At 41.6% G+C, this 27,321-nt stretch overlaps 1 protein-coding gene across 8 annotated transcripts in view; it reads left to right on the top strand.

Moving 5' to 3' along the window:
- The window catches only part of MCTP1 (multiple C2 and transmembrane domain containing 1), a 505,482-nt gene that overhangs the window by 223,813 nt on the left and 254,348 nt on the right, over positions 1 to 27,321 (top strand). For all 8 annotated transcript variants that reach the window (XR_012656107.1, XR_012656106.1, XR_012656105.1 and 5 more), the window contains 2 exons: positions 8,596 to 8,766; positions 18,966 to 19,096. Coding sequence is in view for 5 of the 8 variants with exons in the window: in XM_075067094.1 (XP_074923195.1) it covers positions 8,596 to 8,766; positions 18,966 to 19,096 (302 nt within the window). In the remaining 3 variants the exon portion in view is untranslated. The remainder of the gene's footprint in view (positions 1 to 8,595; positions 8,767 to 18,965; positions 19,097 to 27,321) is intronic.

Raw genomic sequence — 27,321 nt, 5'->3', positions numbered from 1 at the left:
TGAAGTATCACTGAGGTTTAAGGAATGTCTGGAAATAGGTACTTTATATTATTGTGTAGGAGGGAAATCTTTTGCTCCACCCCTCTTCAGTAGGACATAGTATTTATGAGTGGACCTAGGAGCTTTAGATATCAGACCCTAAAATCATGATATGATTTATTAGAAAAGCTAATACAGAGAACTTTTTGGGATATCTAAAATAAAGTACATTTTTAACCTTCCAAGGTCTTTACAGTTGCACCTATAGTAAGGGAATCTGGCTTTACAGATTGTGGGGTATAAATTGCTTTTATAAACTCCCTAAAACATTCTAAAAATAGTTTTCAGTAATTAATTGTTGTAATTGGTACTTATGAGAGTCAGCACTATGTCTATGCAGTGAAACCCACAGTTCTAGCTTTCCAAGTTGTTTTCAGCACACAATACTGTGATACAACTATTAATATAATTAGAGCTTTCATGAACAAAGAACATCAACTTGAATTGGTTGGTTATGAAAATGTATTGGAAAAATAGATTCATTTCCAGTCCTTCTCCATTCAAAGGGAAGATGATATCTGAGCCCCTTTGTAAAATGTTGGCCAACTATCAATGAGTAAGAGAGGCAAATGAGACAATGTTTTCCCTTTATAACTTTTTATACTCTATACAGTGCAATGCTATCTGGAAAGGGTTAAACATATCCCCTCTGTATTATTGAGCCTGAAGGAAATAGTAATCACAGAGAGAAACGTGTCACATTGTTTTTTTTTATCCTTTTGTACAAGATGATGGCATTCCCATTGCTTAAGTACTCACTTAGTGTTTTCCTTATTTTGACTTCCATTAATGAGGTTTCTTTCTTTCTCACCCATACTGCCAATAATAGGATTTTTTTCCGGATGAAATCTTATTACTTCTGCCACTCACATAATGTGAGATTGGATTTAGTGTTGAAATCAAAAGGATAAATAGTAAGTTTGTGGCCAGTGAAACAGTAAATGAACTTCAGTATTGATTTATGTCTGCAAGAGCAAATGTGTTATCCGCCCAAAACCAAACATCATCTGATCATAATAAGAAACAAGAAGGGGATAAAAATCTGCAAAACAAAAATATGTTTCCGTTGCAAAATATTAGATTATTAGTGTTTACTCTCACTAGTAATTGCTAACTTACAGACACTACTCCCACTGCGAGATGTAATGTATGCCTTTAAGATTCAAGTCTATTATTAAAAGACAGGTGAGGTTGATATGTAATTTTACCTGCATTCAGCAATCAATCAGGCTGCCTGTAATATTTTATGAATATGTTCCTTCCATTTGTTTGATATGGTAGTTTTTGCTATATGAATACAAGGGGTTAATTCAAGCTGAAGTTGCTTGTATCTATGCAAGAATGGGGTTGAGAGCTTCAAAAAGCCTGTTTACCAGCCCTTAAGGACAATGCAATTGTAATTTGCTTTTGAAGTTTTACCTCTGACCAGATGGAGTCCAGCAGTCTGGCTTGTAACCACAGGTGGGAGAATTAGAAGTGGGAAAAAGTGTAAAAATGATCTTTGGATTGTAAAATGACAATTCCTTAAGGACAGGCAGAGAGTGAGGCAGGGACTGATGGAGAGATGGGGACAGACTGGAAGCCTGTGTCGCTTTTTCATTAGATAAGTTTACACTTTGTGTTCCTGAGCAGCTGTCACATAAAGGGCCCCCTAAACATAGAAGTAGATTGACTCAGTTGGAAAACATCTATCAGTGGGATGATCTCTGAACCAGGCAGTTTTTCAAGAGATTGCTTGAAAGTTCCAATATCTAAATATAGATTTTTTTCCACAGTATTATCAAATTGCAAGATATCACTATTTTACAGAGAGACAGACTAAAAACAGTAATGAATGTGCTATCTTGAGTGGCCTCCTCTGCTATTTTATGCATTTTACCAATTCCCCGATTTTGATAGAAAGTGATGAATGTGATTTTGGGGTGAAATCCTTTGTCACTGACTTCAGTGTGGCCAGGATACTTAAGCAATACATAAAACTTTTGAATTTACTGATGTTCTGGAAAAATGTGGACCACAAGATAGTGCTCTACCTTCTCCTACAGGAAGTTCTCTCCCTTCGTGTTAAAGCCAGTACCCTCTGGGGACATATATCTTCTTGTATCAAACTTTTGCAGTCCAGGGGAGTAGTCTTTTATCATTCAGCTTCAAATTCCTTAAACTGCAGAATAGGTTAATCCACCCAGGAAACTCAGTGCTATACTGCAGGCATTCACAGGCCGACTAATCATTTACACCCATTGAGACTCTAGTGCAGCCTATGTACAATGTCACTTAATTTTCTTACTGTTATGCTAGAGGTCCTAGCAGCAGTTGTGTCCACACATAGTCTTAGAGCTGGGAGCAATCTAGTTGGAAACTTACTGCTCCATTTTTCATGGCATTGATGACATAATGGAGTCAATTTATAAGGACGTTTTCCATTTCACAATATTGTATTCTTGCCATTTTGTCCTTAAACAGAATTCAAGAAGTCAAAACTGATTTTTCTCTACTTTCATCTGTGACAGAGGTCAAAAGATCATTTCTACCGGATATAAAATTGAGTGCATTCAGTTTTCAAAATCTGGGATTTAATCCCACTTTAAGGACCCAAAGCCCAGTCCTAGATTGATGGCCACATTCTTAGTAGAGAAGACCAGCATGTCAAGCCAAGATAGTATGCAAAGTGACAACATGGACCAGCATCCAAACCTGGAAGTTGACCCTACTAGTTGCCCTCCACAAAATTGCTCAGGAATATGATTCTCCAAGCCATGGTTCTGCCTTAATCCTGCCAATATCATCTCTTTTTTTGTCTGTTAGTATTCATATACTGTTCTCTCTTGTATTTTTACTACTGGCTGCACCAAATAATTTAGTCAATTTAGTCACCAACTCAATAGAGAATGGAAAATTTTGACTGATCTGTCGATTTTCTCTTCTCTGAGAAAGGCATGTCCAGTGCTCTGTCCCTCCTTGTTCCTTTGTATATGAATGTTTTCTACAGTTGGATTTACAGTATTGTAAAGTAAATCCAAAAATATCCAATCACTTTCTCAACTGAGAATATATCTGACATAAAGCTGTTCCATTTATTCCTGCTGAAGTTAACTAATTACTAGTCGTAGAATGCTTTGAAAAACTCTCTGAAAGGGACCTTCAGGTTGGGCCCACATATGACTCTTCAGATATATTTTATTCTTTCTGACTCTGGCATGACCAAAGGGGGACCCTACCTCACATGCAGGTTACAGACTCAAAATGTTTAGACCAGTGTTAGGATAAAGCACATAAACCAGCGTAAGAATACCTGTTAGACAAACATCTGTCAGGAATGGTCTACATAATACTTAGTCCTGCCATGAGTGCAGGAGACTGGACTAGATGACCTCTTGAGGTCCCTTCCAGTCCTATGATTCTAATTTTCATATCCACTATGGTTAACTCATAGTTCATGGAATTCAAATAACGGACTGTGTGCAAGGTGTTGTAATGATTTAGAAATAGGCAAAATAGTCATCCGAGATGTTGGAAGTGAGAGAGAAGTGCAATTAATTGTTATTGGAACTGTGGTCTAAATCCTCTTATGCTGGAGTCAGAAATGGGCTGGTTTTATGCAAATACAGTATGTCCACCCTTTTTGCTAGTTTTGCTTATAAAGTAGTAGTATAGGAATGATTAACACCAGGGTCTAAAGTAAGCCTTCTAACAAGCAACTGAGAAGGTCTCAGTTTAATTCTGGCATATGATAGTGTTGCCTTACAGGCAGTGTGCAATGTCTGCACCAGGTCACATATCCAGATTTGGAGCTGGGTAAACTAGAACATTGGTTTATCTACAACCATTATAGAAGCCAACCTTATGTTTACCATTTAAAAAAAAGTCTGAATCTTCCAACACTAACCATACAATGTTATGCGATTACCACAGCTTTTCCTTAATCTTAGAATAGGATATGTCTGTGGTAACTTATAACAGTTGCCAGATGTTGACTTGATAATGGCTTCTACTTGAGAATATTATAAACATTCTTAAAGGCCCTGACGAAGGACTGGTACACACCTAAAACTTAAGCTGACCTGGTTATGTCACTGAGGGCTGTGAAAAATGTTGTGCCCTCTGCAATGCAGTTAGGTCAACCTAACTCACACAGTGGATGCAGCTACTGTAGACTTCTTCTATCAACCTGGCTACTGCCTGTCAAGGGGATGGATTTACTACAGAGATGGAGAAACCCTTTCCATCTCTATAGCAAGCATCTACACTATAGTGCTATGGAGGTGTAGCTGCAGTGGCCCTTGTGTAGTGTAGATATACCCTCAGCTGATTAAGCAAGTGCCTAACTTTGAGCACGTGAGTAGTTTCTGGCAATATTCTTGATGAGTCCACTGCAGGTATTGGCTGTTCAATATGATGATTAGAGCTGGCTGGAAAAAAATATAATTCCCATGGGGGAAAAATTGATTTTGGGGGGGAAAAATTAATTGCAAATCAGAAGAAAAATTCAAAAATTTGAATTTTTTCATGAGAGCTAAATTCTAAAATAAAATTCGTTTTGGGAGAGCCAAAACAGATTTTTCCATCTTGCTTCTAGGGGCTACCCAATTCTCCAGGGAGAGTCATACTGCCTAGGTAGTTGGGGCGCTAAGAAGCCTGGGCTCTATGGTAACCCGCATGTAGGCCACCAGAGAGCTGAGGGTTTGCAAGCCCTGGGACCTTGACTCCCCAGCAACCTGTTAGACAGGCTGCTGAGGAGTTGGGGAGTCCAAGGAGGCAGCCAGGCAAACAGGCAGAACACCTGCCTATCTGCCTGGCTTCTGTCAAGTTTTGACAGAATCTGCACATTCCCATGGAATGTTTTGTTTTCATCGAATCAGCATTTCTGATGGAAAATCAACCAATGCATGCTGTGATCAGTGACATAATTCTGTTTTTACATAAACAGCTTTATTTTACATCTATAAATACCACTTGCACTTTGCACTCTCATGAGTGTCTAATTAACATGCTAAGTGCATTTAAGCACAGTTTCCATGCCAAGAAATGAATCCAGCTGCAGACACTTTTTTATGTAAGACTCTTATCATCATCAGTTTGGCAGAGGAATTTTAATGCAAGATAATACCTTATAGCAAAAGCTTGCCAAAATAAGGCCCTGGAAGGGAATATTGTTCATTTAAACTGAAAATTATTTTCAGCTCAGTAATCGCCTGCTCTTGCTCCCGTTGAAATCAAGAGCAGAATTCCCATTGACGTCAACTGAAGCAGGATTGGTCCTTGAATCTGGAGGACATAGTTAAATTTGATACATTAATGACACATTAAAACACATCAGTAAAACCCTCTAAGTGCCTTAATTTAAGGAAAGCTGCAGTAACAGATTATCTTGCACCTTTAGTCAAACATAATGGAAAAAAGTAGTCATTTAACAATTATCCGCTCTTCTCTGTCATGTCATGGTGTACTGGTAAAATTTCGGGGGAAATGTGAAGATAAGAAATTGTCTTCTAAAATAAGGTCTTTGCTCTTAATTAGGTCTGTAGTCAGTATAATTTTTTAGTTCCAATCTGTAGTTTGAAGTAGCAAACTTTATGGGTTCAGAAAAAAAAGCCCCTTCCCTCCTCCACCTTCAGTTGCCAAGGAAAAGTTGTTGTGAGCTCTGGTAGTGTTCCATTAAGAATGTTATCTACCATGTTAGTACTACAGTATACAAAGCTGGTATAATCAAAAGAAGACTGAAGTCCATTCTCCATCGCTTCAGCTAGAAATAGTCTGAATTATAGCAAGTTTTTATTTTAATTAACAGCATCCCAGTAAAAATATTTTGGTATCCTTCAGTGTATATTTGGAAATTACTTTTGATTCACTAGACCTACAAATTGTTGTAAAATAGTTATGACATTTATTGACAAAAGAAGGATGAATATTTAAGAATGTTGTTCCTAAATATTTACTTTCCTTTCCATTTACAACATTAAATTATGTACTTAATTTTAACTTGCATTACAGCCACAGTTTTTGTCAGAACTCAGTGATTAGACTTGTGTATGTTGTCTAAAATATACATTTTCATGTATAATTTATAAAAAGGATTTGCAGTAGCAGTGCAACATTTGCTTTACCCATCTCACTGATTTTTTTTAAATGTTGTGTGCACTTCCAGAACAAGTCTGGGTTTGTACAAAGTGAAATGCTGAAAGTGATATCTGTGTTATATAATGATTTTGTGCCTGATTCAAGATGTTTAAGTGTGTAGTCACTGATTTTTTTTTTTTTCCCCCCAGTGTTGGCAGCATTATCAAATGGTTTCCCTTATTAGCATTGAGGGCACAGCATCCAGTGTTGCATGAGGCTTCATGAGCTGAGAAAAAAATGGGAAATAGCACATTATATTATAAAGATTATGGCAGTAAACAAAAATACTGATTTGTGTGATATTTCTTAACTCAGAAAATGATTAATATGTTGCAATAATAATTTAGTATAATTTGGAAATGGGAGGAGAAATATAATTTTAAAAAGTACTTTTGATCTATAAAGTGTAAGAATTTTCACTTTCATAAAATATCCACATCTAGATGTCAATTTGTCAGCAATAAATTATGTTTACAGAAAAATTACTGAGATGATAGAAGGTAAGAATCAATAGCAGAGCAAAACACTTGAGAATAGTGGCTACCACACTAATATTTGAAAAGACAACCAGAGATTCAGTAGGGCTTGTATTTGTGTTAAATGTGAGTGGAAGAAGAGAGCCTATCTGGTTAATTATCAAAACAAGTAAGTAATATTTCTGTGTAAATGTCAGCGTTTTCAGTGTTCAGTCTCTGTTACGATGGATTTAAGTACAATTTTCCACTTGATTTCGATAATCACTTTAGTCCAGTTGTGGACTTCTTGAACAGAATAAAACTATTGATATTACCAAAATGCACAAATATATGTTGGTTTAATTCCATTTTCCTTTGCAGAGATTGAACGTGCAGTAAACTTAGTCAGCAGACCAACTTTGGTGAAAACATACTAACTTTCTGCAATGTTTGTAACACATGTGAAAAGAGCAGTTACATCACTAACTGAAATATTCAAACACAACTAATTTATCTCTGACATTTACACTATACTGTGGTATTGTACTGGGTAGAAGACAAAAACTATATAATGAGTCTCCTTTATTGTCGACTCTAATTCTAGAACTATTTGGTGTGGTGATGTGCTTTGTAAGTGAGAATGGAAATTATCATTAAGATGGCAGAGAAGTCTTCAGAATTATATAATATTACAAATAGGAGGGAACACTGACAATAGAAATATTTCCTTTGATGCATGTACACTTCGTGGCATGCTTCTTTTACTGAATATTGAAATGTCTGGTTAAATTATGGCTAGCCAATCATCTCAAACAACTGCAAATAAGGACTCTTCATCTGTGTCAGAATTTCTGAGAGAAAATAAAAGATATCTGTTTTTATAGAACAAATTTGAGAGAACATTTTGTAATCAGGAGATATCTTTTCAAAAGAATACAAGGATTTTTCCACAACCAGTGACGCTGTTCTCTAAATTCCCTTTTTGGCACATCTGGCTAGTAGATCAACTAGTAGTTGTACTTAAAAGTTCAATTAAGCTTTTAATTTTTTGTTTTGTTTTTAAATATTGGTGGTCAAATTAGGAAGTGGCCTACACAGACATCAGCAAAACTGAACGGATGACTGCTGAGATTCTAAAATGGTGCCTCTGTAAGATTGGCCCTCCCTTGGTGTTTTTCCATAATAGTCAACTATTTGTGGGTATAAGAATAATTTTAGTGACTGCAGATTGTTGTCATTTACACAGTCATTCTGAACTTTATTTCCCTCCTCTTCTGTAGCCCTCTTTCCCTCCCCCCCTTCCTGCTTCTCATAGTGCTTTGCATTATTTTAATCAAGGTTTCATCTCCCATAATATTTTGACATTCCTTTTTCAGGTTCACTTGTTCATATAATGCCTCTTCATCAGATCTTAAAATATTTATTTGTCGCATGATTATTCCTGTGGGCCAAGGGAGGAGATTATGTCCTGGAAAGCAGTGACTCTGAAAAAGATTTGTGGGTAATGGTGGCTAATCAGTTGAACACAAGTTCCCGATTCGATGCTGTGGCCAAAAGAGCTAATGCGATCTTTAGATGCATATTAAAAAAAAGTAATTGGAGATATACCAATATCCTAGAACTGGAAGGGACCTTGAAAAGTCATTGAGTCCAGCCCCCTGCCTTCACTAGCAGGACCAAGTACTGATTTTGCCCCAGATCCCTAAATGGCCCTCTCAAGGATTGAGCTCACAACCCTGGGTTTAGCAGGCCAATGCTCAAACCACTGAGCTATCCCTCTCCCACAGGGGGATCTTGAGTAGGGATAGAGAGGTTATTTTACATGTGTATTTGGCCCTGTATTTGATTTGTAAAAAAACCCAAAAATCTACAGATAAGGGAAACAAACTTTTCAGCCTATGTTTCAATAAATGCCGGAAGAATAAATTACAAAAGAAATGTTTTTGCATATTTTAACTAAATCTGTTTTTTCTTTAACCTGAAGTTTCAGCCCCAGAGTTTACATCTGTCAGACATGCACAGAAAATCTCAGCTCTGGAGAGGAATAGTCAGTATCACTTTGATAGAGGGATGTGAACTGAAGCCCATGGATGCAAATGGATTGAGTGATCCCTATGTGAAGTTCCGGCTGGGCCATCAGAAGTACAAGAGTAAGGTAACTTCTTTTAACTGTGTTCGTACTGAACATTTGGGATCTTCTGCTTGAGTAACTATTTTAATACTTCTGGAATTTTGTTATATTACTGCTTAGGTATTTTTCAATATGCCAAATACAGCAATATTGTGGTAACATGCCCAGGAGTTTAGATTTACTACCAATATTCTCATCTAGGGATTCAGCAAGTGCCGGGCTCTCTCATGCCCTCATGCAGGGGTTTATGCCTGTGGACTGGTCTACACTACAAGTTTAAACCAATTTTAGCAGCGTTAAACCGATTTAATGCTGTACCCGTCCACACTACGAGGCCCTTTAAATCGGTTTCTGTACTCCTCCCCAACGAGAGGAGTAGCGCTAAAATCGGTATTACCATATCGGATTAGGGTTAGTGTGGCCGCAAAATCGATGGTATTGGCGCTCCACCGGGCGTATCCAACACAGTGTAGCCATGTGAGCTGGCCACAGCAATCTGAACTCAAGATGCAGTGGCCAGGTAAACCAGGAAAGCCCGTGAACTTTTGAATTTCATTCCTGTTGCCAGCATGGAGCTTTGATCGCAATGGGTGGCGAATGCAGTCCCCAAAATCCAAAAAGAGCTCCAGCATCGACCGTATGGGAGATACGCGGATCTATCGGTGTATGGGAGACAAATCTGTTCTATCAAGCTCCATTAACAGAGACGAAATGCCGAAGCCGTTGAAAAAAATCTCCAGGCTACACAGTGCTGCGGACAAGCGTAACGAAAGCCAAAGAAATCATGGATGCTCATGGAGGAGGGAGGGGTACGAGGATCCAGTATCCCACATCCACAGCAGTCCCAAAAATTACATTCTTGGCTAGCTCCAAGCCTGTAGGTTCAACACATTGTCCGGCGTGGTTAGGGTAATAGCTTGACAATTTACTCCTCCACCCCCATGGGAGAAAAGGAAAGAAATCGTTTCTGACTTCTTTAAATGCACCCTGTATCTACTGAATGCTGCTGGCAGACGCGAGTGTCGGCAGTGAGGCAGTATCCACTCCTCTCCCCTCCCTGGTGGCAGATGGTGGCAGTAGGACTGCTACCGTCCTTGTCATGAGCCCCTGTCTATCTGAATGACTGCTGGCTAGACTACGATATGCTGGCAGCAGTGAAGAGCAGTATCCGGCTCCCTCCCCTCCCCGGTGGCAGATGGTGCAATATGACTGTGTCCGTTGTCACCATCACGCATAGTTGCTCCTGGCTTGGCCTGAAGGTGAGGCTGCTGGGGGCGCTCTGGGTAAAAATAGGAATGACTCTCGGTCTTCCAGTAGAATGGGACAGAAGGCTGGAACTGTCTTCATCCCCTCTCTTTCCTGTGTAGAAACTAGTTGTACTGCCTGGACATCAAGCAGAGGGATCGATGGCTCCTCCCCCCGCACTGCTTAAAGTTCTTACCGTGGACTGTCACAAGCAGCTGGAGCTGCCTCCCCCCGTTTTATCTCACTAACAAGTCAACTGTTTTCTTATCTGCATTTTTTCATAACTTCATGACACAAGTGGGGGGAACACTGCATGGTAGCCCAGGAAGGTTGGGGAGAGGGAAGCAATGGGTGGGGTTGTTGCAGGGCACCCGCCTGTGAAGGCATATTAGCTCCATCTTCTGCCGGGATTTGACACGGAGCACGCTGTGCTCTCTGATACACTGGTTCCTAGTACTTGCCCCATATTGTAGCAGGACTGACTCTATTTTTTAGAAACCATAATGAGGATTGGAGTTGTGCCATTCATTCCCAGTTTTGCCTTTGCGCCCCCGGCCGACCTCAAGCCAGGGGCACCCATGACTAGCACAGGACAGTAACGGACCAACAATACCGTCATCTTACTGCCAATTTACAATGGCAGCAGAATGGTACAGAACGACTGATAACGTCTCTGCTATCACGCAAAAGCAAATGAATGCTGCTGTGTAGCGCCTGCAGTATCGCCTCTGTCAGCAGGCATCCAATACACAAACGGTGAACAGTTAAAAAAAAAAAAAAAAAGCTGAACGGGCTCCATTGGTTGCCGTGCTCTGGTGTCCCTCCCGGAGTGGCCCAAAGGGGGGGGGGCCAAAAAATCCCCAGGGAGAAAAGGCGCGAAACTGAGTGCTGTCGTTTGTTTTCCCCGGAGGAAGGAAGATGACGACATTTAGCCAGAACCCACGCCACGGCATGATTTTTGCCCCATCAGGACTGGGATCTCACCTCAGAATTCCAAGGGGCGGGAGAAGATTGCAGGATCTGTGTGGAATAGCTACAGAATCAGCTACCACCGCATCCACCGGAAATCGACGCTAGCCTCGAACCATGGACGCACACCGCCGAATTAATGTGCCTAGTGTGGCCGCGTGCACTCGACTTTATACAATCTGTTTTACAAAACCGGTTTATGTAAAATCGGAATAATCCCGTAGTGTAGACGTACCCTGTGACAGTGATTTCCATCTGCATGGGCCTTTAGCACCTGCAGATCAAACCAATCTGGTTTGTGTGTTTGGGTTTACTGCTGGAACTGGTCACCCACTTATGACTTCTATCCTTACAGGACACTGACTGCAAGTAATAGCACAGTTTTGGGGTTTTTAATTTATTTTTCCTTTCCTTTTTCATTGTCATAATTGGTCAGATTTCCAGGCTGCTCTGGGGAAGGATTAAAACTAGGGCTGTCAAGCGATTAAAAAATAGTCATTATTAATTGCCGTTTTAATAGCACTGCAAAATAATAAAAATACCATTATAAATAAATAAATAAATAATTTTGGATGTTTGCTACCTTTTCAAAGATAATGATTTCAATTACAACAGAATACAAAGTATACAGTCCACTTTATTATCTTTATTACAAATATTTGCCTTGTAAAAAAGATAAACAAAAGAAATAGTATTTCAATTCACCTCATACAAATAGTGTAGTGCAGTCTCTTCATCAGTTGAACGTACAAATATAGAATTATTATTTTTGTATAACTTCACTCAAAAATAAAACAATGTATAACTTTAGAGCCTACAAGTCCACTCAGTCCCACTTCTTACTTCTCCTTTAGAGGAGTTGTCTTGGCTTATTGAAGAGATTAGATATTTTATCTCAGAAAGTCAGTATTCTGGAGATGGGAAGGGGGAGAGCTGTGCAGAAGAAGGGTGAATTCTTAATGCTGCTCCTATTGGGTTGGATTTCTGGGCTTGCCTGTCTCCTGTCCGAAGAGGAAGAGAGCCTGTACGACTCCTAGTGATAAATCCAGTGGAATTTGTGGCCTTTGTTGAAGGTAGTAGTTGCCCCATAAGGAAGACTTTGGGCCAATTTCCACTCCTGCTCAATATAGAAGTTACTGCTGCTATTAAGCTATGATGGAGCAGATTGCTGCTTTTACTCTAGAGAGGGCTTGGTTTATAGAATATATGTTTCTTCTTTGAGTAGCATCCCTCTGGTCCCAGTGCACATGTGCTTTTGATCTGAGATTTTCAGTAACAGAGCCCATTCAGTTCACACATTCACTTTAGACATCCTCATACCTTGGACTGACGATGTCTAGAGTGGATGTGTGAGTTTCACAGACAGGCCACCCTCAATTCCTTCTCAACAGCCTGGTGGCCTGAGACTGAACCTTTATTATACCTGGTCCCAATTTTTTTCCTGGAGTTCACCTTTATTATAACTTAGTAAAGTATAGTTTAGTCTAGTCTAGTAATTTATTTGTCATTATTAGTTGAATAAGCCCCCCTTCTATTTCTGTTGGTTTTTTTCCAAATAACACCTCTTCCATCTTTTTTTTTTTTTTTTTTTTTTGAGGGGCATCTATCAGGGATCGTTATCACTTGTTATGCCAAGTTCCCCAGGCTTCAAGCACTGCCTTTCCAGCTGGGGTCCACCTCGGTTAGCAAAGGTGGTTCTCCATGCCTGCACTGTTTAGGGGACACCTAGATACTATCCAAGTGTAAGATCTATACTACTTTTAATAGCAAGTCTGGAAACTGAAACAGAGAAATTGAATTTTGGCTTTTTATGATAGAGGAAGCTCTGATACCAGCTTCAGACCTGGGTTTGGAGGACCTTCCTCTACACCAGCCTTCAAGTGCACTTAGTGCCCTGTCAGCCTCTGTATCAAGTATAAGGATGAAGGTACCGACAAGGCTCCATGGAAGAGAAGTTCTGAGTCTCCCACCAGAGATCCTTCTTTGAAGAAATCTCAGTCACTCCAAGAGACCTCAGGTCCTGGAATAGGTTCTATTGAGGCTCCCAGCAGTTCTGGTACCGGGAGCTCATCAAGGCTTTGAGTTCTTCTGACAACCATGGTACCAAGCATGCTTCAGTACCAATGAAACATGATCTGAGCAGAAAGCCCAAGAAATCAGCTTCTTAGAAACCAGTGCCATCTGCAGACCCCAAGCATTCTGACTCTAGAAGGCTAATAACATCCACCTTCGTAGCCAAACTGGTATCCCAGTCTGCTACACCGATGCACCAGAAGACATCAGAATCTTTGGTTTTGTCACTGTTTGTTTTGGAGGTGCGTGTCTAAGAATCAGCACCCTCAGATTGAGACACCAGCGAAGCAATCGACAACATTAGTATTGACCATGGCTGTTGTGGAGCCTCAATCTCTGATCAGATACATTCAGCACCACAAGATTTCAGATTCTCCAAGGGTCTTTTTGTTTCTAAAGAACTGGAGTCCCGATTGCTAATGGATACCAAACACTTGTCAGCAGTGTTCCCTCTAATTTTTCCCATGCATGTACGGAATGAATTCTGTTATGTGCACCAATATGGAGGTGATGTATAACATAATTCACATGGTGGGGGTGGGGCCAACGGGTTCGGAGTTTGGGAGCAGGGCTTGGCTGGGGCGGAGCGTTAGGGTGCAGTAGGGTGAGGGCTCCAACTGGTAGTACGGGCTCTGGGGTGGGGCTGGGGATGAGAGGTCTGGGGTGCAGGCTGCCCAGGGCCTATGACGGGGAGAGAGGATACCCCACAGCAGCACCTAGGCTCAGGGGGAGGGGAGGAGAGGCACCTCTCTCCTGGCGCTGGCAGGTCTGTCCCGGGGCTGGGTTGGGGCTGGGGGAAGGGTGCCTCTCCCCAGGTCACGCAAGTCCAGGGCAGATCTGTGTTGGGGCCGGCAGGGAAAGGTGCTTCTTCCTGCCACGGCAGGACCATGTTGGGGCCAGCCAGGAGAGGCACCTCTCCCCATCGCAGCCCTGAGCTCCTGTGCGGGGCTTAATAGGCATCTGTGTGGCCGTACAGGTTAGAGGGAACTTAGCTTGTCAGTATCAAGATCTTCTGGGTCACTGAGATCTTATCTTTCTCTGGTGACTCTAACTTCTCCAATACCTGCTGCACATGGTAGACAACTACCTTCATCTTTAGTTCTGCCTTACTGTTGGACTACATTGAGAATGATTTTTGTTATGCCCAGATCTCTGTCGAGGTGTCTCCTATATACCATGGAGAGAACATTTCCTGGGTCACCCACCATGAGAGGAACGTGCATAAGGACCAATAACCTTATGGCCCTTCTCATTAATGTGATCAACACTGGATGTCCGCTCCTCTACCTTATGTCTCCCTCACTAGCCATATTGGGCTCTCTATCACCAGCAGTTTTTGAAAGCTCCTAGCTACTCCATGGGGAGCATAGAAAAATCTCATGTACCATATCTTCCTCCTCAGCCTCAAGAGGAAACTTTCAAGGAGCAAGAGCCTAGAGGTGAAACCCCACCCCAATACAAATATCTCTGTCATCTCCAGAAGAAGCTGTAATGCCTTGACCACCTTCTTTGGTGGATGATTTTGAACAGTTCCAGGAACTGATTAAACATGTTGCTGACTCACTCCAGTTTCATTAGAGGAGATCCAAGAATCAGAACATAAACTTTTGGACATTGTACATTTGACTGTCTCTGGCCAAATTGCATTGCCAGTCAATAAGGCTCCTATGGGACCTGCTAAAACCATCTGGCAGACCCCTGTCATGGCATGGCCTATCTGTAAATGGGCAGACAAAAATATTACATGTCAGCCAAAAATTCTGAGGTTTTTGTTCTCCCACCCACAAACAAATGATTTAATCAACAAATGTGGCACACAGAACAATGCAAAAACAATGCACAGAACAATACAACAAAGACCAAAAGTGACTTTATCTATTTGGTCACAACAGCTACTCTGCAGGGACTCTGCAATTCAGGATCACAAATTACCAAGTTCTGTTGGCAAAATACAACCGCACCAGTTATTGTAAATTCAACAGCTTTATTGAACTTCTCGCTGAGGAACACCTGAGAACCGTTCAGAGCCATCATAACAGAAGGTCAGTTCTTAGCAAAGACCTCATTGCAAGCCTCCCTAGATGCAGCTGGCTGTGGCTCAATCCCTCTCCTCCACCGTCATACATTGTGTATCCCGATTACAATTATCTGGTTTTCCTAAGGAGGTCCAAGACTGTGGAAGGGCCTGCCTTTTGATGGACTCATGCTCTTTTCAGAGTCCATGGATGAATCCTTACATACCTTAACAGACTCAGAGCACACTCACGTCTCTCGGAATATATATTCCTGCATTCAAAGAAAATATAGTAGATTTCAAACCACACAGAGATCCCAAATGGTTTAGTTTTTGAAATATTATGGTTCTGTAGAGCCACCAAGAAAGAGGTCAAGATATCAAAATAGAGGCACCCTAACGGAACTGTTATCACTTCCCAACTGTCTTCCTCAGCCATGATAATGGTCTGGTTGAAGGTACGGGAATATCCTCTTTTTGAAAATACCCACTTCTAACCCTTTGGAGATAAGTTTTCCCATTTTCAACCTGCCTGGGAACAGATTATTTCCAACAAATGGGTTTTGGAGGTTATAACAATGGGTTACTCCAACCATCTTATCTCCAACCCTTTTCAGGGGCCCATCTCACAAACTGTTGTTGAGACGAGAAGTCATCTCTCTTCTACTCACAGTGGCCATGGAACCAGTTCCAATCCAGCACAAGGGGAAGCACTTCTATTCCAAGTTACTTTTGGTTCCAAAAGAAGTATGGGAAATGGAGACCAATATTAGATCTTAGGCTCCTGTATGCCTTTGTGAAATCACAGAATTTCAAGATGGTGTCTTGTGCAGCTACATTTCAATCATTAGATTTCAGGGATTGGTTTGCAACCCTCGACCTTCAGGATGTATATTTTCATGTTGTTATTCATGCCTCTCGCAAGAGATTAATCAGTCAGGATCACTTCCAATATCAAATGCTTCCCTTTGGCCTCTCCTTTGCCCCAAGGGCATTCTCAAAGATCACAAAGGTGGTAGCTGCTCATTGATATGAACTGACAATCTGTTTCCCTTACCCCAATGATTGGCTGCTCAAGGGTGGTTTTCTTTGTAGTACAGTCAATATTGTCCTTATTCCTCGGGCTAGGATTTCAACTCAACATTGAAAAGTCCACTTTGACCTCAGAGCAATAAATACACTTCAGAGGGACTTCTCTGGATGCTGTAACAATCAGATCTTACCTTCCTGTGGACAGGTTTATGACTTTAACAAGACTCGAATGATCTTCCAAACATTGGCAAGAAATTCCCCCCAACTGCTGACACTCCCGGAGTCTCTTCTCCCATTAACCTCCTCAATCTGAGAACTGTCAGAAACACCTGTATCCACTTCCTTCTATTAATCAGGGGCACATCTGTCAAGGCTGTGGCAGATAACGTAGTTTGAATGTTCTACAGCATTTGTCAAGGAGTGGGGCAAGATCCCCCCGTCTTTGTGTCAAAGAAAGCAAGCTATAGCACTGGTGAATAGCCAATCATATCTTCATCTCAGACTCCTACGAGTAAAAAGGATCATGGCCAACAATCTCAACAGGTATTGCTCCCAAGATTGGGAGTGGGAACTGGACTTTTGGGTTCTCAGATGCATTTTTCTGACCTGGTGGTTCACAGAAGTGGACCTCTTTCGCAACACTACCAACAGGAAGTGCATAAGATTTTGTTCCACAAGAGGAATAGGTCCTCAGTCCCTGGGGGATGCCTTCCTTATTGCTTGGATGAAAATCCTTCTCTGTGTATATCCTATAACACCATTTGTCTTGAGAGAGTTGAATGAGGTCAAACAACAAAGCCAGTACCTTTATATGAATCATCTCACTTCTTGTCTGGCATCGAAATGTCCATCAATTTCTCACCTGTTTTCTTAGGACTCTCGTCACCTTTTCATCTGAACCTGGGAATTCTTCACCTTAGAGCTTGTTTACTTAATGGTTTTCAGGGTCTCAGGCTTTCTGTTCTGCAGAAGTACAACAGGTATTGTTAAAACAGCAGGAAGATATCTATATGAAACACTTACCTTCAGAAATGGAAAAGATTTCACCACTTGTGTACCTGATGAGTTTTCACCTGTTCCTCCTTCATTCTCCACTGTTCTTGACTATCTGTTGGAACTGATAAAGTCAAGTCTGTACACGATTTCCATCAAGGTTCACTCTGCAGCTGCATTTTATTCCTTTGTGGAGGGATTCTCAGTGTTTGCTCACCCCACAACAGCAAGATTAATCAAGGAGTTGATGAAACTTTCCTCACAGATTAGAGAGTACACTGCTGTATGGGATTTAAATTTGGTCCTTAATTGTCTCATGAAAACTCGCTTTGAGCCTACGACAACTTGTTTCCTTCTTCACCTGTCCATGAAAATGGCTTTTCTTTCATGGCCATAAGCCCTGCCCGATGAGTTGGAGAAATGGGTGGTTTAATGGAAGACCATCTCTTTTTCAGTATTCTTCAGGGAGAAAATTGTGTTACAACCACTTCCTGAAGTTTCTATCACAGGTATCTTCTGAATTCCGTATCAACCAGGTTGTGATCTTCCAGTCTTTTTTCCAAAACCACACCAGGCCACAGAGGAAGTCATCCTCCATGCTCTGAATGTCAGAAGGGCATTAGCCATCTATCTGGACAGAACCAAGACTTTTAGAAAGACTCCATGTTTTGTTTAATTTACAGACAAATCCAACGTTTCCAATCAGAGACTCTCAAAGTGGATCTCTGGGTGAGGCTGCCAACATTCAACTTCCTGTAGGATGTACAAGATTCCAGTCTGCTTCTATGGCACTCTTGAGAGAGGCCATCTGGTCTTCAATATATGCTTTCTCCAAACTCTATGCCATGGTTCACGATGCCAGACCACATGCTTTGCTTGGTAATACAGTACTATCTTTAGTGTTGGACTCGACTTTGAAACTCCCTCCATCTTCCAGTGATACTGCTTGGGAGTCATCTAAAGTGGAGCTCTCAAAGGAACACTACTTGAAGAAGAAGAGTTTACTCATCTTATGCAGTAACTGGATTTTCAAGATGTGTATCCCTATGGATGCTCCACTGTCTGCCCTCCTTGCCTGTGCTTCAGAGTTGTCTCAAGGAAATTCATGGTGGAGAAGGAAGTGAGGGCAGTTTGCCTGTGCTGCTTTATGTATCCTTAGTGCGAGGCATAAGGATGGTCTGGAGCCCATGTGTGGGCTGAACAGGCACAGCTAATTAAAATCTCTGCTCAAAGGTGCATGGGGTGCAGGCATACTTGAAGTTGAACACCCACAAGGACACACATCTTGAAGAACAGCAGTTACTGCACAATAACCTCTTCTTGGAGATAACTAGATTAAAAATCACTATTGAAGCTGTCTGCTTCAACCTGAATTCAATTACATCTGCTCCTGTAATTAAAAATAAACAACAAATTAGCTTGGTGAATTCATTTTCCCTACCCCTACAACCTCAAACATTATAATGGCAAGAAAAAGAGGAGGAGATCATGCAAAGCTGGTTAACTGCAGTTGCTGGTTAAATGCTTTCAATTTCAGTTTATTTGTCATTTTCAGGTAGCCTTTTTGGTTTTGCTTTAAAAGACAACTTTGTCACTTTCCTGTCACTCAAGTTGAGGAATCATTATTCTAGAGAAAAATGGTTCAGTTCTCAGGGCAAATTCATTGTTTTACAGACTTTCAGTGGTGATGAACTGAGAGATTCTGGAGGTTGGTACTATGTCCAACAGGGGCATGAGGTTGTTTGGTAGCCTTATATTTTTTCCTTTAAAAAAAATCACCACTAAAACAATAATTATGTGAATTAGACTTTCTGGGCAACATCTAAAGATTAATTTCACTGTTCATGAAGAACATGGCTGCACAGTGCAATAATGACTTTCTTTACTCTCCTTTCAGATTGTGCCAAAAACTTTAAATCCTCAGTGGAGGGAGCAGTTTGACTTTCATCTCTATGAAGAGCGTGGTGGAATTATTGATATTACTGTGTGGGACAAAGATGCTGGCAAAAGGGATGATTTTATTGGCAGGTGTGTGCAGTTACAACCTACTAGTACTCTGGAGATAAGAGCATATGATTACAATGAGTCTTGTCGTTAAAACTATTCCTTATAACCATTTGTCCTTGTAAAGAAAATACTGAGCTTTTACAAAGTATAAGTACATTTTCCTGCATTTATGACAGTCCTTGCTGTAATGCTGACAAAATAATTATTTGCTTGACCAGTAGGTGGCAGATTTTACCTATTCATAGACGTAGATTTTCAAACGTGGACATATTGTATTTAGAAGTATAATCAAGATGCAGGAGGTTCCATGTGGCAATGTTTCAGGGTTGGGATTAGAGGTGAAAGAAATATCATGAATTACAAATTGCTTGTAAGACTAAAACACATCCTCATTTTTAATCTACTGTGTGGGTGAAATGAAAATCTTAAAGCACTGCACACAACCTTTTTTGCAATAAAATATGATCACTGATGTAATTAATTCTCAAGGGACTCAGTATTTGGGATCTTTCTCAGAGTTCGGGAAATGATATAAATCTGAATCACCAAGCTCAAACTGTTTTACTGTGGTAGGTCATGGTAAATACAGCCCATTTGTATCAGCTCGTAATAGAAAAAAAGTCTCAAAACTATTAAATGTGTGCAGCTACTGTAAAAACTTAGCCTTATTGAGAAGTTTAAATATTCAGTTACATCATATGAAGTTACAGCACATTCTGGTAAATTGTATTAATCCTATTTCTTCTGGGTAGTTATCTGTCAGAGTAGCATATTAAAAACTTGTAGATGCTATGACTAGTACATCGATGCTTTGTAATCAGTAGAATTAGTCTTTGTTGAAAGTACATATTTATGAATGGAATTTCTATGAACTAAGCCATATATTTTCCATGTCAATGTGTTAATCTTTCCCCCTCTATGCTTGTGTTTAAAGTAGCACCTTTGTTTACCGTACTAGATGATGGGGCAGACTGGTCATAATCAGGGGCGACTCTAGACATTTTGCCGCCCCAAGCATGACGACATGCTGCGGGTGGCACTCTGCCGGTCACCATTCCCGCGGATCCGGTGGACCTCCCGCAGGCGTGCCTCCGGAGGGTCCGCTGGTCCCGCAGCTTTGGTGGAACCGCGGGACCAGCGGACTCTCCGCAGGCATGCCGCCGAAGGCTGCCTGCCTGCTGCCCTCCCATCGACCGGCAGAGCACCCCCCGCGGGATGCCGCCCCAAGCACGCGCTTGGTGTGCTGGGGCCTAGAGCCGCCCCTGATCATAATATTACATTTTACCTTCTCCTGGAGACAGCCTTTTATAGAATGTGAAGAATCAGAATAGATTTAAATTTTTTGGTGTATAAGAGGCTTAATGGCAATCACTTTGTAAAATATGTATTCATTGGAATTGTATTTTATACGATACCCTTTATCTGGGATTAATATATGTGTACGTTTTGTCCCTGTCTCATCTGCAGTGAGTGGATATAATAATAACTTTAGTTTGGTAGAGTAGCTGAATGAGTCTGTCCCATGTGAGTACCTGCCATGCCTCCCACCCACTTCTCAAATTTTCGGTCATGTACTTTGTGCTTACTGCCGTGCTGCCACTCATGTTTGGGAGGAGTTTCCTGTTAACATCTGCAGAGCTACCTCACAATCCTCCTTCAAACTCTCCTTTGCTGTGATGTCCACAAAAAAATTTGACAACTGTTAGGTCACTGGTACACTAATACCCCTGCCTATCATACCGATCAATGCTGTATCATTTTTTCCTTGTACTCACCTGTTTGTCTTTATCCAGCTGTCATCTCTTGTCTTATGCTTAGATTGTAAACTCTTTGGGAGAGGAATACTGTCTTTTTGTTTATACAACATCCAGCACAGAGGGGTTCTGGTCCACGACTGGGGCTCCTTGGCACTTTGTTAATATAAATAATAAGGGTGACATGAAATCTTCTGCTTCCAGTATCAGAAGAGGTGATATGCTTAGGATCTAGAAGGGAAATTGAAAACAGTTTCCTGCTTAGCTGGGTGATTGGGCATCTTTCCTTTTATCTTAAATAAATAAGGACCTCTTACCACCTTGAATAATTCTCAAGCACTAGCAAGTCTCTTCTAGAGGTAAATTTGTATATAATGCAAATCTAAGACTCCATCTTGAATGATTGCCATATCTGACTAAAGTTTGGTGAGGAAGAAACCATGTTTTATGATGATGAATGAGTTTCCACTAATGGAAAAAAAATAGAACAAATAGAGGAGAGAAATAGGAAAAAAGGTATTCATTCATTATTTAGGAAACAAGTCTCATCTTTGATCCACAGAGCAGTTCTCTGTTGCACATTTTGCATTCATTCTGCTTGCAGAGCACTCATGAATGTCAGCAGAAATTGTGAGGAATAAATGCAGAATATGCAACAACAAAAAAAAGGGTTGCTTTGTGGACCTCAGAAAAGATATTTGGCTTTAGAATAGTGTATGTTAGTGTCACAAATCCAGCTGGTGTCTCCTATCCAGCTACCCACTGGACTGCTTAGAGGGGAATCCAATCCTGTGGATCCCCAGGTATTTAAGCTTCCCTGTGTCTCAGCAGGCTTCCCGCACTGTTTCCTCTCTAGGCGTCTCTGGCACATATCCTGAACACTGACTCTGTCTGCTATGTCTTCATAGAAATGGACTTAGCTCGCAGGACTGATGCTGACTCCCGCACCATGATGCCCCAGTTGCTTACACATCCTGCTACGGAATCCCATTCAAGTTGTGAAGCTGCTGGTTTACAATTTAACTCTTTCCTGAGACACACAGCAGTTGTGAAGCATTTAATGTGCAGAAACACTCTCCAGAGTCTAGCCCCTTACTGCTCTTCTACTGACTCATATAAAGCACAAATAAGTACAGATCATACAAACAATAAGCATCTTACAATGTCCCTCATTAGCATACCTTTCCCCTGTGAGTTCTTGCGGATACCATGTGTGTCCAGGGAGGCAAGCAGGCTCCCTTCCCTCTCACTGACTGTTACTTGCTGGGTCTCTTCTTCCTCATATACTGGAGAAAATGCCCCCTGAGTAGAATAACTCCTCTTTTAAAACTTTCAAATACTTTGTTCAGTCTCTTGCTGGGTCAGAGGCCCTCTGCCAGGTGACTTTGTTGACAAGGCGAGTTCCCTCCTGCTAAACCAGTTGTTCTGAGAAGGGACCAGTCCTTTGTCCAGAGTGAATAGATTTCCAGTGACTGGGTACTTAGTCAACTATCCTCTGTTGTCAACACTGTATCGCTACATTGTGGGACTACAGCCCAACATGGAGGCAAAGGATAACAGATAAGGCTACCAAAAAACATGCTCAAAATGGACTGTGGAGCTTGGGGTGTTTTATTTTTCTCTCTCTGTGTGTGTCTCCATCGACACAGTATATTCTTGATTTTTGGAAACCCTGTTCTCCAGACCTCAACATTATTTGTATCCTGTCCTTGTCACCCAGCATGGGACTAGAATCATAGAATATCAGGGTTGGAAGGGACCTCAGGAGGTCATCTAGTCCAACCCCCTGCTCAAAGCAGGACCAATCTCCAACTAAATCATCCCAGCCAGGGCTTTGTTAAGCCTGACCTTAAAAACCTCTAAGGAAAGAGATTCCACCACCTCCCTAGGTAACCCATTCCAGTGCTTCACCACTCTCCTAGTGAAAAAGTTGTTCCTAATATCCAACAAGGATGAGATTTGGATAATCGAGCAGAGATCCCTGGGCTACAGAGGAGGTCACTCTACTGCTGAAGACTCCTGTGTGGCAGCGCAGCTAGACCTTGGCAGCCCTGCTGTCCCAGGAGTGAACGAGCGGAGCACTGACAGTGGATCTGCATAGGGTTCCTGTGCTGCCGCAAGGCTGATGAATCCTGGCCAGGGATCGGGTGTCTACTCTGCCCTGCCAGGACTGCTGTCTCCTGGTGGTGCTAGAGTCTTGTCTGCACAAGTTGAAGCAGTTTAGCTTATATCACTGTACCTTGTGCCTGCAATAATTGAAATGGCAGATATGTCAGTGCACTGCCTTCTTGATTATCCAAATAAAATCTCTGTCTGGCGTGCTACTCAGCTAACCAGGAGAGAGAGAGAGAGAGAGAGTGTGTGTGTGTGTGTTTGTGTTTACAGACTCTCCTGGTTACCTGAGTAACATGCCAGATACAGATTTTATTCGGCTATCTATAGATATAGATATTCGAGTGTGTGTGTGTGTGTGTGTGTGTGTGTGTGTGTGTGTGTGTGTGTGTGTAAAATCTCTCTCTCTCTCTTTCTCTCTCTCTATATATACATAATCTCCTGTAGAATTTATAAATTGTACAGACGTATTCCCAAATTATCACAGTTCACACATAAGATTCCCCATGCCCCCAAAGCTTTATTCTAAATTTTTTCCCTCCGATTTAATCAATGAACCCCCACATCATTGTCATTTTCTGCCTGGTAAAACAAAATTGGACCAGAAACCCTTCACAAAGGGACAGTAGGGGAAATTAATACTGGGGAAATTAGGTTTAGGTTTTGTAATGACCCAACCACTGCCAGTCTTTATTCAGGCCTAATCTGATGGTGTCCAGTTTGCAAATTTCCTCCTACTGTTACTCTCACCTTCTTGTCAACTGTCTGAAATGGGCCACTGTCTTACCACTTCAAAAGTTTATTTTTCCTCCCTTGGTATTCTGCTGTTAATTGAATTGTCTTGTTAGACTGATCTCACCCACTTGGTAAGGCAACTCCCATTCTTTCGTATATTTATACCTGTTCCTGTATTTTCCACTCCATGCATCTGGTGAAGTGGGTTCTAGCCCATGAAAGCTTATGCACAAATAAATTTGTTAATCTCTAAGGTGCCACAAGGACTACTCATTGTTTGTTTTTGCTGATAAACATAATTTGAATGTCCAGATCATGCAGTTGGCGAATAAATTAAATAGTCACAGATTTACCATAACTGGGAGTAAATGTTTTCTATTTCCTTGTTGAGTCAGAAAATAGACTAGTTTGATTAAAAACCATATACCGTAGAAAGTTTAGGCAGCTAATATTAAGCAGCTACTATTAAGATTAAAAAATCAAATTAAGGTGAAATGATTTTAATCTCCATGTAATTATTTAGCTTTCTTATCACCTGCATTTTTGAAGGCGATCCTGACTCTGTCACCTTCACAATAATCATCTAATAAATCTTTATGATTTTTATACCTTTATGCATATCAGTAATTGGAACAAATTGGCAGCTGACAGCTGCCATAAATTGCCAAGAATGAGTGCTGTCAGAGAACAAGTTATTTCTGTGAACATACAGAATAAGTAAATCCCATGTCATGCAATTTTATTCAGCTGAAGTTATTTGCAATCCAATACAGCAGGACTTATAACATTATTTATTAGTGGGAAAATGCCTGTTTATCTTCAAAATGACATTAATTTTTGCTCACATTTTATGCTAGGGGATTACTCTTGATTATCTGTATCTATCTATCTAGTTAATAGTAAGAGTGTGTTTGCAGGGCCGGTGCAACCATTTAGGCGACCTAGGCAGTCGCCTAGGGCACTAGGATTTGGGGGACACCATTTTCTTCGGCAGTGACCGCAGCGGCCAGATCTTCAAGCATCCTGGTCGCCGCCAGCATTTAGGCAGAGGGAGCTGGGGCCGGGGAGTGCAGGGAGGGCCACCTGAGCAAGCAGGGGAACTCCCCGCCCCAGCTCACCGCTACCTCGCCTCCTCCCCGAGCACGCCGTGTCTGCTTCACTTCTCCCACCTCCCAGGCTTGCGGCGCCTAAGCTGATTGGCGCTGCAAGCCTGGTAGGCAGGAGAAGTGAAGCAGTGATGGTGTGCTCCGGGAGGAGGCGGGGCAGGGGTGAGCTGCTTCACTTCTCCCACCTCCCAGGCTTGCGACGCCAATCAGCTTAGGTGCCGCAAGCCTGGGAGGCGGAAGAAGTGAAGCAGCGACAGCGTGCTCAGGGTGGAGACGGAGCAGAGGTGTGGTGGGGGGGTGCCTCAGGGGGGAGGGGGAGCACCTTAGTGCAGGGGGGGGAGGGCGCAAGGTAGAAGTTTCGCCTAGGGCACGAAATATCCTTGCACCGGCCCTGCGTGTTTGTGTATTTTCATCAGTATCTGAGAGACTTCACTACCTTCCAAAATTGTTGCAAGCTGTGACTGGAACACCTTGTCTTGTATATTCATTACACTACATATTGTTTATATTTGTTGGGAGAAGTTTCCGTTTTCATATTTTTTCTCTGAATATCATTAAAATTGTATGTGTGTATTCTACATATTTCTTTGACTTCACTTCTTGCTAAAATGAATGTCATGAAAACATAAGGTTAAAAACATTAGAAAATTAGTTATTTAATTTTCAATTTTTGACACCGTCTGTTATGGTTTGTTTACATAATCTTTTTCACAGTAAGTAAGCTACAGAGGTTCTGTTAGCACACACATGAATAAAAGCAGAATGAGAACTGTACTGTTGCATTATTACTCTGAAAGCACAATGGTATACTTGTCAGGGATCTCTAAACTGAAGAGGTGGGATTTTGTATATAAAACATTTATATCTCAGTTTTCTTTTTCTTTTTTTTTAATTGAATGATGCTACTAATCTTTGCATCAGTTCTCTAAGATGCACCTACATCTCCCATTGTTTTCATCTACTCAGCAACTCTCAGGATTTGGCCTTCAAGATATTCCAAATCATATACATAGTTATACTGTGAAAGCTAAAGAGCCACTAAAGTTGTAAGACAAAAAATAGTGAACTAGATTATATTTTGGTTCACAAATCTGCAACAGTAGTTATTCATTAAGTTTGTAGAGCCAGCTTCTTTTGTGCCTTTCTCTACCAACTTTTTTTAGGGAGATGGGGTCAAAATTACTTCACTGCATTAAGCTAAGGGGAGTAAAACTGGTCAGGAACACGACAGCGAGTGGGGGAAATGAGAGCAGAGATATTAAGTGGAAGAAGATTATGAGGAGTTATGGAGTGAGGATGAGGTTCCTTTATGAGGAGATTAGGCTTGGACTCATACAGGGAAGATGGACTTTGAGAACCAGGGTGAGGCAGACTGGGACATGCATTCTTTGAAAAGCAAACTGAGTCCAGGCTGGGCCCCAAGGGCTCCTGGGCTTGCTAAAAGAATGTAAGCAGGATCATTTCTTTTCCTGTAGCTCAAGAGGAAAGTCGATCCATGGGAATTTACTAGCTTTACTATACTGATATAATCTAAACCAAAAAAAGGGACACACTGACTATGAATGAGTGTCTACACAAGGATTTGTACTGGTATAGTAATGCTGGTAAATTGTAAAATCATTTTCTCTAATGTTTGGTTCCACTTGCAAAATGAACCTGCTTGTTTTAAGAAGGATGTTTGTCACTGTATGGTGCTAGTCATAGACTCCCCAAGGAAAGAGATGCAGGTGTCCAGTTGGATCGGCACCATAACAAGCACTGGGCATAGATAGGGCACTAGACCCAGATCCTGGACTAAGAGTGGGAGATTTGCAAAATTCAACCCCTAACAGGTAAGGGGAGGCCTGACACCTAAGGGGGCACATCCAGAGAGCAGAAAGGGGACAGATGTACAAGCAGTGCTGTAACCATGAGCACAGCTCTAATGGTTTTATGCTCTTCTGCTCCCTGTCCTTCCCCAAGCCTGTCTGTATCCTCCTCTCTTCCTATCCTTCCCCACTTCCAGGCTCCTGCCCTTTGCCTCCTATCCTTCCCCTCCTCAGCTGCATCAATATACCCACCAGGATTTGCACAGCTCTGCTGATATCCAGCCCTGCCTGCCTTTGTATCCCTCCCCATATGCTGCCACCCTCCCAGCTTCTGTCTCTCACTACGTCCCACTCCCCCCACTCCTACGCCACATCCTCATCCAGTTACTGTCCCACCTCCCCTTCTCCTTCTCACCCATTTGCATTCTAAGTCAGGCTACTTACTTCTTGCTGCTTGATTCACAGTAAGGGGAGCATAGGAAGAACAATCTCCCTGCTCTTAGTTATTCTGCCTGATACCATAGCAGCCTGGAGCAGCAACTGAAGGGACAGTCCTGTTCAGCCTCTGCAGCCTCAGGTGTATTCTGCAATATTCTGTATTCTTATAGCCCTGCGTGGCAAATCAATAAGCCCTGCTTAGCCCCTATAATCATAACACCTGGATAACGGTGAATAAATTTATGGAGCTTCTCCATCAAGGTTCCCGCCAAGAGTTCACTGCCCTCTTGGAG

The sequence above is a fragment of the Chelonoidis abingdonii genome, chromosome 6 (genome assembly GCF_003597395.2).
Source record: "Chelonoidis abingdonii isolate Lonesome George chromosome 6, CheloAbing_2.0, whole genome shotgun sequence".
Taxonomy (NCBI): domain Eukaryota; kingdom Metazoa; phylum Chordata; order Testudines; family Testudinidae; genus Chelonoidis; species Chelonoidis abingdonii.
This window is presented reverse-complemented; position numbering and strand designations above follow the sequence as displayed.